The 12773-nt window shown below is 38.6% G+C and overlaps 1 protein-coding gene across 4 annotated transcripts; it reads right to left on the bottom strand.

Annotated features, from left to right (window-relative positions):
* Positions 1-1249: 1249 nt before the first annotated feature.
* Positions 1250-7718, bottom strand: LOC139147141 (caspase-7-like). 4 transcript variants are annotated; one of them, XM_070718048.1, is made up of 6 exons: positions 7333-7718; positions 4724-4847; positions 3365-3615; positions 2739-2914; positions 2318-2447; positions 1250-2091 (listed from the first exon to the last, which is right to left on the bottom strand). In XM_070718048.1, exons 3-6 carry the CDS (start codon positions 3591-3593, stop codon positions 1859-1861), a joined length of 768 nt encoding a protein of 255 aa, XP_070574149.1. In that variant the 5' UTR covers positions 3594-3615; positions 4724-4847; positions 7333-7718; the 3' UTR covers positions 1250-1858. The 4 variants fall into 4 exon arrangements, with proteins under 4 accessions (XP_070574149.1, XP_070574148.1, XP_070574150.1 ...); XM_070718047.1 differs by having other exon boundaries at positions 7323-7608; XM_070718049.1 differs by having other exon boundaries at positions 3365-3593; positions 7323-7524.
* Positions 7719-12773: the final 5055 nt, after the last annotated feature.

The following is a 12773-nucleotide window of genomic DNA, read 5'->3' as shown; positions in this document are numbered from 1 at the left end:
AGAAATATCAGCTTATCTGTTTCTTTACAACTGATGTGTACACAACTGATGCATTGACGGCGGCCCATATTAATGTATTTCGCCCCTCGAAAGTGAAAGACTTAAATTTTCGCTCGAAATTTCCCACATGAAACATTCAATCATCCTCTTACCAATTAAAGAATAAAAATAACGGGTCATTGCGCAAAATTTGGTACTATAAAAAGAAACAAATTACCCAATATCACAGTGCTATATATTTACCGACACTTGGAATTCAAAATGGCCGCCATCCCTGTGTTAACTCTATGGGTAAAATAAATTTTTCGATTTTCGAAAAACTACGACCATGAAAATTTCTTTTGAGTCTATGAACTTCAACATGAGCTGCCACGAGACCAAAAACGTATCAATGAGAATCCGAACACCTGTACCCTAAGCACGTTCTACCTTCAACAAGGCTAGTAATCAATCCACTCTCAGTCTGCCTAAGTTCTTCTGAAAGTTTTTGCAGTTAACTCCGTGGTACTAAGAACGAAGTATAGTATTTTGTCATGAGAGTAAGAAGTTTGGCGTCTTTTCCTTTCTTCATCTCGTCTGAAAGGAAAGACGTCAGGGATCGCAACATTTACAAATATCTATTGACTCTGATTTATAGATGCCATAATTGTATTGTCAATGATTACCAGCCAGGCAATGCAATACTTAAGCAATAACAGCGACAATACCAAGAGACCTTTGACCGGTACAGTTCACGACATACGTGCACGAGCGATAGCGAGGGCTATAAGCTTATGAAATGAACTGGTCAAAATCGAGTGATAGCACCCGTTGCTTAATATTAAATTTAAAGTCCGGGGTGAAACGTCAAAAGGGATTTTTCTCAGGCTGAGAGTTCGTGCCTGTTCCAATCGTGCTATATTTCGAATATAGCACAGTTATTTTGACGTCTCGACCAATCAGATCGCAGTATTTGCGCCATTAATATGTTCGTATGATACAACTGATAAATAGTAATTAGAGTAACTGTTCAGGTTGCTCTGCACACTACAGGGGTTTTACCTCATCGGAATTCCCCGCTCTGCTAGTAAGCCCCCCCCCCCCCCCCCGTTAATCACACGAGGCGTTAAACGGCTACTTGTGAATCAAGAACACGAAAGCCATGTGTATAGCTAGGTGACCGAGGTTTTAAGTTCCAAATATACAGAAGACAGTAAATGCAGCTAATGTAAACCTCAATGAAAGTGATTGGGACAAATATAACTAATCCTTCTTCGCTTTCATAAAAAATTTAATCAACAATATCTGTAAATAATGATCAATTTGAAATTGTTGTTGCAACGTTTTCTCAGTACTATTTACGATATCGAGATCATAAAGAATATGTCTGCCTTCTTCCATACAAAGTATGGTCCTATACAGATCTGAACTGATCTCCCATATCATAACATCTTCTAAGAGACTATTTTCTAATCCAGATATCCGAACAAGATAATTGAATAGGAAAAGAATTTTTGCTACCTGAAATTCTCCGGACAACTCATCCATTAAGTAGATATATAAAAGAGGCAATAAAACTAAAACTAACGACAAGGTACAGTACTCAAAACAAGGCAGGATAATCCGGGATACGGGGATAATCCTAAATTCACGAATAGCAAACACATATTTATAATGTCTCGATGAAAGATTATACTGTGTTAATATTGGTCATCACTGTATATTTGTGATGACATTCTCATTTTCATTTGTCCATTAAACAGACACATTGATACTTCTTTTAAATGTAAATATACTCTCGAAACTAAAAACCAATATAAATATACCACTTCGACTATAATACAAAGATATAAGTATACAATATTTTGAATTGATGGTATTATCGTTTTGATTTTGGAGTAAAGTAAAGATCTTTAGTGAGTTTTGAAATCATGCATGGAATTTGTTTCTTTCCTCCAGTGGATTGGCTTGATTGGTATGTAAATGCTACACTGTTATTGACTCTGGTCATCATACTCAGTAGGTCTAAGGTGTTGCTATGGCGACTAAAGACGTCACACAGTGCTTGTATGAACCAAGATCCATTTTTGCGATTTCTCCAAGAATAGTAACCTGAAAATAACAATGTGAAGGAATAGAATAGAAACACTTGCATCATCTCGAGTAAACTCTGCTAGCTAATGAAACTCATCGTTAGTCGACACCGATCGTCCACTGTAATGAAGGCCAATGAGCCAAACTTAAAGTGGATTTGACAGATATATATTAACATATATGGCTGTCCGATGCTAATTAAGGATAGTTTTTGTGAGAATGACATATATAAGGCCATACAAACCATTAACTGTTGCAAAGGCCAATAGGAAATCTTGATCCAATGCAAAGCCGTGTGAATCCATGCCAATACCGTCTGGTTCGTCATCACTCTTAACAACTACACCATCATCGAAATCAGTACCACGACAAGCCTAGAGACCAGATAGATATTGGCCTTAATAAGGAAGTATCCGAGACATATATCTACGACAAAGTAAGTGCTTAAGCCGAGATATGTCTTGAACACAGTGAACATTTTTGATAGTTTCAAAATATATTTCATAAAAAGTTAACCATTAAAACTGTCGATATAGAATGACTATAACTCTAATCCGTTGTTTTAGCAACTCTAACAGTCTTCTATGGACAAATGGTGCACGATAAAAGATGGTTTTCGGTTGCTCTACAAGGACACAAATCAGCATAGTATATAGGTTACCTACCTGGATGAAGAACAGCTTGGGTTTCCCGGCAAGTGATGGACAGTTTGTGCTGTCAAAGAGGGTCGTTAACTGATCAAGATGAACAGCGTAGTCTGTGCCAAACACCCTGCCTTCCTCTCCATGACTCAGTATAATTACAACCAGACAGTCACTGGTAGAATGGTCACGTTGTGATTCTGAATGTAAATATGATGAATTTGATGAGAATACCTTTCTACTGTAACATTTCTACAAGGATGGATGCTGTATACGCTCACCGTATTAAACCTTTCTATGGTTTGGGAATTCCCTATGACATTTACTCATGTCGTAACTGCGCCGTCGGACTTTGTGCCGCCAATAAGTATTATATGGATACTTGATGTAGATGTTAAATCGGGAAATTGTAATAAAGTACAGGCCAGAATCAGAGAACCCGAATCGCTGGTAAATGTTTGCATTATGTAACGATTGCTAAAATACAAATACTTTTGCTGATCCTCGAGTGGCATTTAATGACATTTGAACGACGTGACCTCCAGTCTGAACCTTAGTTATTTTTTACACCCACGCCATGACCAGAGTTCGACTGAACCTTTCACCAGTATAAAAGCTAAAGGTGGAATGCTCTTAAAAACCGAACGCACCTTTTTCGAGTAAATTCATCATCTCAGAGACTTTCTTGTCATTTTTGCGCACCACCTCGAAGCCAAGCTCTATGAAACATTTCTGGATTCTCTTGGCGTCAACATCAGTGCCCTTTCTTTGCTTGTGGTTGTCAAAGTTTTCGTTGTTAATTAGAATGGCCCGTCCTCTTTTCTGGTGAGTCATATCGTACGCTATGTCTTCCAGCAACGCTGTCCATTTCTGATCCATCTGTCATTAAATATCAGCACAACTGCAAAAGTTACAAAATGTTATTGAATCAACATTGAATCAACAACAGGACCTGCTCAATCATTACCGGAGCGTGGGAAGGGCTAAAATCGACGATGTAATTGAATCGCAAGCTTATCCCTCCTCCGCCGCTTTGACTTTTATTATACCATTGAGCAATAAAGCTACCTATTTCAGTAATACTGTCATTATGTATATATATCTCAGAATTACCAATTGTGTAGGGATAATTGTAAACCAGTAAGTGACACTTAATCAATAACAGTTAATTAATGACACTCCCTTTGTCCTCCCGTCCAATACCTGTACCTGGTATAGCAATAAGATGCATAGAATGTTGTCGACGCTGAAATAGAAAATGCGTCACAAGAATCTCAGGTCTACACGACTACAAAAACCGATTATCTATAAATTGGCTTTATTATCCTAACGTCGACATGACATTGTTATTTGCCTAGTTTTGACAGGAATACTGTTATAGCTAAATCTGATCTATCGCTAACAAGCTATTATCAGTTGGGAACGACGGAAGGCGTGTCTATGGGACGGAAAGTTTTGTTGCATTTAATGTGAAGACTACAGAAGTATCATTTTTACCATTGCCACTGGTGTTTGCTTTAAACTTGTTGACAAACTACTCTTCAATACGCATGTCAGTCACTTTTGGCAATGTGCGTAATACAGCGAAAGACGTATGCAATCTCCATATCGTGAGGTTTGTCTTCTGATAAGATTACATTTAGACTATTTTCTAGTCGCTTGTGAAAAGCTGTATATTGTACATCAATATTTAACGTATTCCAAGGTATTGGAGAATGCAAGAAAAATGAAATGGTTTACAAACAATATGTGTGTTTTGAACTCGATCCCACACAATTGTTTAGAATTTCATTCATTGGCGATCTTCTGTCGACAAAACAAAACCTTATAAGTCTCTATAACATTTAGAGGAACTTGTGATAATAATTGAGTAATTTTTTTGTTTCTGCAGCTGTTGACTAACGCCATCAATTTACCAGTCATACTTTGTTTCATGTTCTTTCAAACTCGGAAACATCGATTCAAATGGAAACCTGGACACTTTAGAACGTTGCCAGTATCGTTCTTACCTTATTATTTCCCAGGCTTGTCTTTTAGTTTGGTATTCCAAGCTGAAACTCTTTGATATGTTACGAGCTCGCTCGCTGCCTTTGAAAAGATACTTTGTGTCCTGGTTTTGATTCCACGTAATACCTATAAATATCGCCAAGAACGTGATTGTTCAGTTTACAATATCTAATATAAATGCGCAAAGCAATAAAAGTTGCTACTAAAAGTCTTATAAATAACCATGAAGATCTCTACCTAGCACCTGTGCAAACTCTCGTAAACTGTAACAATAGATGAGACTTTCCCCCAACAACAATTCATTATCGCTCTTTCACCGCTTATTTTGGATACATGAACAGATGAATGAAATAGCATGATCCCAGAATGTGAGACCATGGTGAGTCTACCGTTATGGCCATGTCATCCCTTGACGATTTAGCCTGCCTATGCCAACGTATGAAAATTTTGGCGAATACGCAGGGCGTGCGTCGAATACGATATGGGTAAGTTTTGTAGAAGTTCAAGAGCACGCTGAAGCACGCTGGTATACGTCGTAGTAGTGGTACGGCGAGTCGTCGAAAACGTCTGTGCATGCACGAAACTTTTCGACGTATGCAGCGCATGGCTAATACGTCCCGCCCACGCGGGCCATAGGTTATGCACTCGTTAACACACGTTGACACACGTTAGTTGCAAGTTACTCGGTAAGTCGAAATCCGGGGTCGAAATGCGTCGAGATAATTGTCTAGCGTACCCAACACGTATTTTTAACCCACGAGTACGTTATGAATACGCTATGTATATGCCAAAAATTGAAAAATATATCGTTAGTTCAGCAAGCCAGCGTTTTGGAGAAATTTTGATACGTCGGCATAGTACGCTGGCTAAATCGCAACGTATGACAGGGCCCTTGTTAGGTGGAAAAGGCCGGTGTGAGACTGATGATTGCCGGAACGTAATGATGCCTTTGAACACACTCTACTTTCGGGTGCATTGCTAGGCATTTTTCGTCAAGTTAGACGTGGTATAGTAGTAGCAGTGATCATATGTTGTTTTAACACTCCATTACTGTAGTTTTGTCTAAATTTAGGCAAGACCTTGTTTGACCTGAAAAGTGCGCTCTTTAGGCGTGCTTATGTTCAGTTCCTACATATTAAAGGTGAGTGACATTGGTTCATAACTCATTAAAATGCAAAGAACAGATGATTAGGGCCTAAAAACCCGAATGGAAAAACTTTGAAAGTCAGTACAGAACACCGCCTCAAGTGTTCCTTTCAAGATTGACAGTCAATGAACGACCATCAGTGGTACGGAGGACTTGAGAGGAGCTTCAACATCACTGTGTTCCAATCAAACCTTCTACGAATTTTGAAAACCTTGCCAGTCAAGATGTCAGTTTGTAGTTTAAAGGTACACGGTCACCGTAAATTTGCATATTCCATATATGGTAAAGGGTCGGGGCTTAGCGTACTACCTCGTAACACCTGTAGCTGTCAATCCTCCATATTCGATACGTGAAAGCTCATGCAGACGACGCTGCTAAGTATGCCATGGTTTGTCGTGTGGGGCGCCCTTTTTAAAAAGCGGCCACCCGCGTAAAATCTGTGATCGGCTTTCAAAAAACAGGTGACCGAATACCTTTAACGTCAATTGAATCAAGAGTGAGTCAACCGGCTGTTGGGAATTCCATATCCTCTGCGACTTTATCAAGTTTCAGTTGCGTTTTCTGGCTGCATGGTATTAACCAACCCAGACGACACCATAGCATTCAAAACGATGCGATCATAGCGGCAACGTAGAATATGATTACTTTCTGTTTTATATTGAATAATCTTATTAACGACTTTCTAAGGCAATAGATACGAACACTGTGAAGAGCTTACTTTATCAGTGATACTTCGAGTGCTGCAAGTGCCGTGCCCTGCACATATATACATTTGGTCGTTGCATGTGATGGACGCTAGAATGACGCAGTATGATATATTATTGGCGGTCTGAACACACGTGGTGCTTATGACTCACTAATTGCAGGACAAAAATTGCCATATGGCGACGACCAAAACTCGTCCCAGTGTCCTTGTTCGGTAGATCCATTTGGTGGTTAAGTGACTAATAGGGCATGGTCAATGAATGATGACCACTCAGGTCCACACAGCATTCTTCCGGTGCTGTCTCACTAAACTATAATGCCTTTTTACGCTCTGGTTGCTGTTTTGTCATCCTTGCTGTGTTACTCACACAATTGCAAAAACCAGCACAACGATTCGCCGACCAAAATTTTGGTCTTTAGCGACCGAGGCAAATCGGTGTTTGGAAATTGACTTCGTCGGTATGTCCTATTGCACGTTGGTGGGACCATGATTTTACCTCCACGGTAGGACCCACAGACTAGCCCATACCTTTTCAGTATTTGACCTGAGACGACTGGTCTTAGATTATTAACAGCCGATAAATGGTTCCCACACACAACTAGCCAGTGCAAATGTTCTCCCGGATTACCCAGTTCAAGAACCGTTCCACCACAAGGGGCAAGAATGGAGCTATAATACATGTATAAGTGAAGTATTGTGAAAGTAAACTGACTAACATTTCCGTGACGTGTACAAGCTATAGACTAACCTTAACGTACCTTCCTCTTGTAGTGTTCTAACTTATACCCGGTTATTGTTCGCCAGATACACACAGCTAGCAGACTCAGGTGTTGTGAGTTGTCCTTCCCAGTGCCCTAGTTGAATGTGGGTGGAGAGACTGCTACTGAAATGATCATGATAGTACAGCTACTGCCTTACAGGTTTTATAGACCTGTACACCTGTCAAAAATGTTTACAAATTTTTTCAAGCATTCAAGCCACAGCGTCATCTTACTAGTATATATATCAACAAACACCGCTTATCTTTTGTCTATGACGACACGGGGAAATACTCCTTTCCAAGCCGCCAAATGTAAACAAGAAAAACAATTACGTATAAACCTAAATAGAGCAAACCAATACGTTACGAATTCCTACAAGCGATATGGAAGGGAGCGAATATGAAATATGACCTTTGAACCGTTTGAAACATTCCGTCAAGTTTCTACAGTACTTCGTTTGTGTAGAGTGCCTAGAGCAAAATTTGTGGTATTTCGAGAAGCAAAGCAGCGGAACAGGGGTGGAGTTTGATTGTATTTTCAAAATGTTTCCTCCTTATACGCATATACACTTGGAGAGCTCATGTGCCCAACATATCAATGAATTCATAACTACGTGTGCTGTCTCATTGATGACGTCACCGTTTCAAGACCTGTGCAAGCGACAGGTCGTGCCCTTGCAGGGTCACATGAGGACAACTCCGGTCACATTTAACCTTGCATATTTGAAATGTATTTATTTGTTGTCGATGTCATGGCGATTTTTCTCCGGATATAAGTCGTTGAAATTATTTTGCTTCCCGAAGCTGAAGTCATCATCAAATTTGGTTATGATATCAATGAATTATTTCTGCTTCAAATTCTACATTTCCACCTTAAGTTAATTTTAATGATTCAATGATCTCGGCCATATTCTGACACTAGGATGATAGCACGACAACTTATAAACTTCAAAGTTATACGTACCTATAAAACTGCGACGATAAAGACTGTAGACGAAATACATAATTGCCATGATTAAAGAATTACAATTTGTTTTAGCGATATTGGAGCGAGATATTTTACGAATATCAAGAAAAATAAGAATACAACGTTACAACAAACAGATAAACCATGAATTGAAAGCATGAAAGCGATATAGAAATGGCAAGATGGATTATCACTGAAATGGTCATGAAGAATATATACAGTATAGTTTGACATATCAGCGAGCTTGTCATTAATTTTAACATCATTACTTTCCTTATCTATAGATTTTGTTAATCATCAATAAATCGTTATCCTGAAAATATTTTTGCATATTTAGATCATGCAGAATAATCCGAAGGACACGATGGAATATCAACACCACTGAGTAGTCACATGGGTTAAAACAAACGGCAGATAGACGCGTTGCCTAGGTTTCAAGGTCAAAGATACAGCATGTAAATGCATTTAACAATTTGACTGTTTGATCTTCAATGATTGTACTAAGAGTTTTAATATTCCGAAAATACCAGATATTTTCAGCACTTATTGCATCAGTTGTTGTTCACGAATGGAGTCAATGAACCCGGACTATTTCAAGAGTGGGGATAATAAACTCTATCCCACGTCTCTTAATGAAATTGTTTAGACAACATTAAAGGTATACTGTCACCTGTTCCAATTTTGCCACAGTTACCATGGAAAGAGAAAATCTAACCAATCACAGATTTTAAGCGGGTGGCCGCTTTTTAAAAGCAGCGCCCTCACAAAGGCATTTTGAATACCGAGGAACGCCCCTTTGACCAGATGTGGGCATATGTAGATTACAAGTGACTGTATACCTTTAATTGCTGACAAAGTAGCCGGCACGCAACGCAAGGGAAGCTGGTCCAACATTCATGTTCTTTGTGCATTTATGTGAAAATACTGCAGCTCAAGATAGGTCTGGACATCCTTTAGCACTCCTTGTGACATAGAGTTCAGCAATGGAATCAAACAAAAAGTATTGATCATTATATTTCGACACGCTTTCACTTTCAGCTGATCAAAGTATGTGTGACTTAGGGGGTCCTACCTTTTCTTTTGTATGAATTAGGGGGTCCTACCTTCTGTATGAATTAGACGGTCCTGCCTAATCCGTGGCAAAACGCGTCCAACGGTTTTCCTTTGATCTCGTTTTCAAATGTAAAAAGGAATAAAGACACTTTTTTATGTTTTTCATTAAAAGGTCATCAAAAGATAATTGGTCTTAAGTCCGTTTTCATTAGGTTGTTACTCATTCCGAAAAATTTATAACATAATTAGGGTACCCCTCTCACCAAATGGGGGTCTAATTGCGTCCATTCGTTTCATCGTGACTACCTGTTAAGTACTTAAAGCACTAGACAATCCAAACAAAAATATTCGACTGTCTATGCCTAGGGAAAAGAAAACATGAAAATGTGGTGTTTTTGTGTTTTCATTTTCAAATAATCTTTTTCTCTTTCAGTGTTAAAGTATGCGTGTTCTATCCAAAGTACATGAACTGTACGCACATTTAATTACTAAGGTTTGCTACAATGTAACAATTAATTGCCGAACTTGTTATGTTTGTCAAAATTTTGTTTACGCAGACATTGAGCTACTTAAAATTGAGTTCCCGCCAAATTGAAAAAGAATAAGCACTGTTTTCAACAGATTGCAAAAGATGGTACGATGGATGGGGTTGACCCAAGATGCAAATTGTAGCGCCAGGCATGAAAAATAGCCTTTTCTATCAAAGATTTTGTCTCAATTGGCCGAGGCAATGTAGCAAACTTTAAAATTCTGATGATGAAATGTCCGGAACTGACGCCGCGTGGGACTGACAAAAAGTGTTGCAACTTTAAGGGACGTAATTAAAACTCGTCAAGTAGACGCGCCTACAGAGAGAGGCAGCTTGACTGTATTTGATAACTTTGCTCAAAGTCGCTCATTTTGATAAGTCAGTTTGGCATGTACCAAGCCAGCCCAAGGCGGAGGCCTACCGGTACTCTTTCGCCATGATTCGTTCAATTTGTGTCCATTCTGTAGTTTCCCGAGCGTTGGTAATAAAAAAATTGTTTGTTGATAATGTAAAGTGGTCGGATTTTAGCACTTCAAAAAGTTTTGTTGGGGGCGGGGGGGGGGGGGGTTTGAGGTCAAACGCTATTACCCCCAGCCCAATTTACCATGCACTTTTTAAAAATTAAAACTTCAAGTTTGGAATCGCGGATAGGCATTGCAAGCTGACAACAGTGAAATAAATATGCCAATAAAAACTCAACTCCGGGTGTATGCACTATTTTGCGAGCTGCAATCCTTTTTTGATATATTTTGTCTTTTGTGTAAAATAGTGAATACGTATATTAACGTGTTTTTTGCGGAAAAAAACGCCCAAAACAATTAGAACAACGACTTTATTCGAATATGGTGAAACACCGCGCCACCAACGTCAGACAGCCAGCCACTTCCTATCCAACCGTACCGTAAATTTTTTGCCGCGTTGAGCAAATTAGTTGTTTGCCGAAATGTCTATTAAAAATACCCCTGGAAGTTACCACTGTAAGGAACACCCTGCATATGTTTGCACCCCAGATTAGTTTGAGAACATTTTCAAAAGATACCTCGAAAGTGTCATTTGGCGCGAGCTCAAATTATCGGGGGGGGGGACTCCAAGGTCATAACCTTTAAGTCTGGTGAACTTGAAAGGCAACAGGAATAAATTATTTATCACGCATCCATTCGCAAGGATCGTTTAAGGTTTCGAGGAAGGTGTGAAGTTTTCATTTGAACAAGACATTATTGCTTAGCTTTTACGTTTGTGTTTTTACGGAAAAATCGCCCAACATAATAGAACATCGACGTTATTATGATGTCAGTGGTAACACGCCTCCAACCAATTTAACCCGCTAATCGTTGTTTTTCCCACTGATCTGATCTAAGCTATTTGCGAAATGTCGCACTCTGCAGTGAACGCTAGACGCCTTTAATAGCATGCCTGTACTTGTTAATTAGATTGCTACATTGTTGCAAACTGAATGGTTTTTATGCTTGATACATTGAACCTTGGGCGTACAACAGAGAGAGACTGAATCTCATACAGTACATGAACAGTGGGCGGAACGTCCTATATACACCGCAAAATGAAGTTTTCATTTGAAAAGCATTGAAAGTAAAAATTAAAAAAGTGCCGCTTTTTTGTTTTTTTTCCTAGGCATAGCCACTTGACAATCTTTGCTTCGAGTGTCTAGTACTTTTATTGGTAGTCACGATGAAACGAATGGACGCAATTAGACCCCCTTTGGCGAGAGGGGTACCCTTATTTTGTTATAAATTTTTCGGAATGCGTAGCAACGTAATGAAAACGGGCTTAAAGACAAGTTAGCGTTTTATCACGTTTTAACGTAAAACAGAAAAGGTGTCTTTATCCCTTTTTACATTTAAAAGCGAGGCCAAATGAAAAGCGTTGGACGTGTTTTGCCACGGATTCTGCCTTTTGTTCTTGTAAGTTTTTGTAAATTGGACAGCTACGCTTTTACAATATCAATACAGATGATAATATAAGGGATATCATAATATCATTAATCCCTCATTATAACTCAACTTTCAAAATACATCTACCGCATATCAAGCTATACCTTTGATTTCTAAAAGCACTGAAATTCGCTTGATAATAGCAGGAGTGGATTGATCCCAAATATTATGAACTGAAATAAGGTGTTATAGCGTCATGATTACTCTGATGGAAGAGGGCTTTCATGGTAGATTTTAGGAAAATTCCCTAATGTACTCTATCAATCACCCAGTGCAGTGCAAAATACTTCACTAGTTGAGTAGTACCGAAGATTAATACACAGAGGAACCAGGCAGTCAAATTGTATGTCTTTGACGGTATGAATGTACACCTTTTGAACATCTTAAAATTGCACTGCATTGACCAACAGGAACCACAAACAAAGAGTCTGGTGGACAATGCCTGGAACAAAGAAATTAGGGATGTGAATTCTTAGTGACTTGGCCTTGACAACAACCTTTGGTTAGCCGGAAAACATTGGTTGTCCTTGTAAAATCAAAACAATATTATGGATCAAGGACACCTTTGATAAATTTTATCATCTTCTATAATTACATTCAGTTCAAAGTTATGCAAAACATGATTTGAATGACAAAAAGTGTAAATAACACTGTGTTCCCATTTTAATTACAATGATATGTTGAATGATCAGAATGTGACAAAATATACAATTTTACTTATTCTAACACATTCTGCATAAATTTCAGTGAGACATTTTCCATGACAATATCCTATGGAACCAGTATACTAAATTTGAAATCCGTAAACAGTTGATTCATGAAAAGAAAATGTTTGATGTGAATATCCTCAAGAATATGATGTTCAAAAAGTTTATTTTTTAATCAAAATGAAAGTGTAGAGCCTGGTCTCTAATGTTAAAGTTTACTGAAAAAAAGCAAAG

Source organism: Ptychodera flava, chromosome 13, assembly GCF_041260155.1.
Source record: "Ptychodera flava strain L36383 chromosome 13, AS_Pfla_20210202, whole genome shotgun sequence".
Taxonomy (NCBI): Eukaryota; Metazoa; Hemichordata; class Enteropneusta; family Ptychoderidae; genus Ptychodera; species Ptychodera flava.
The sequence above is the reverse complement of the archived record's forward strand: the minus strand, read 5'-3'. Positions and strand labels throughout refer to the sequence as shown.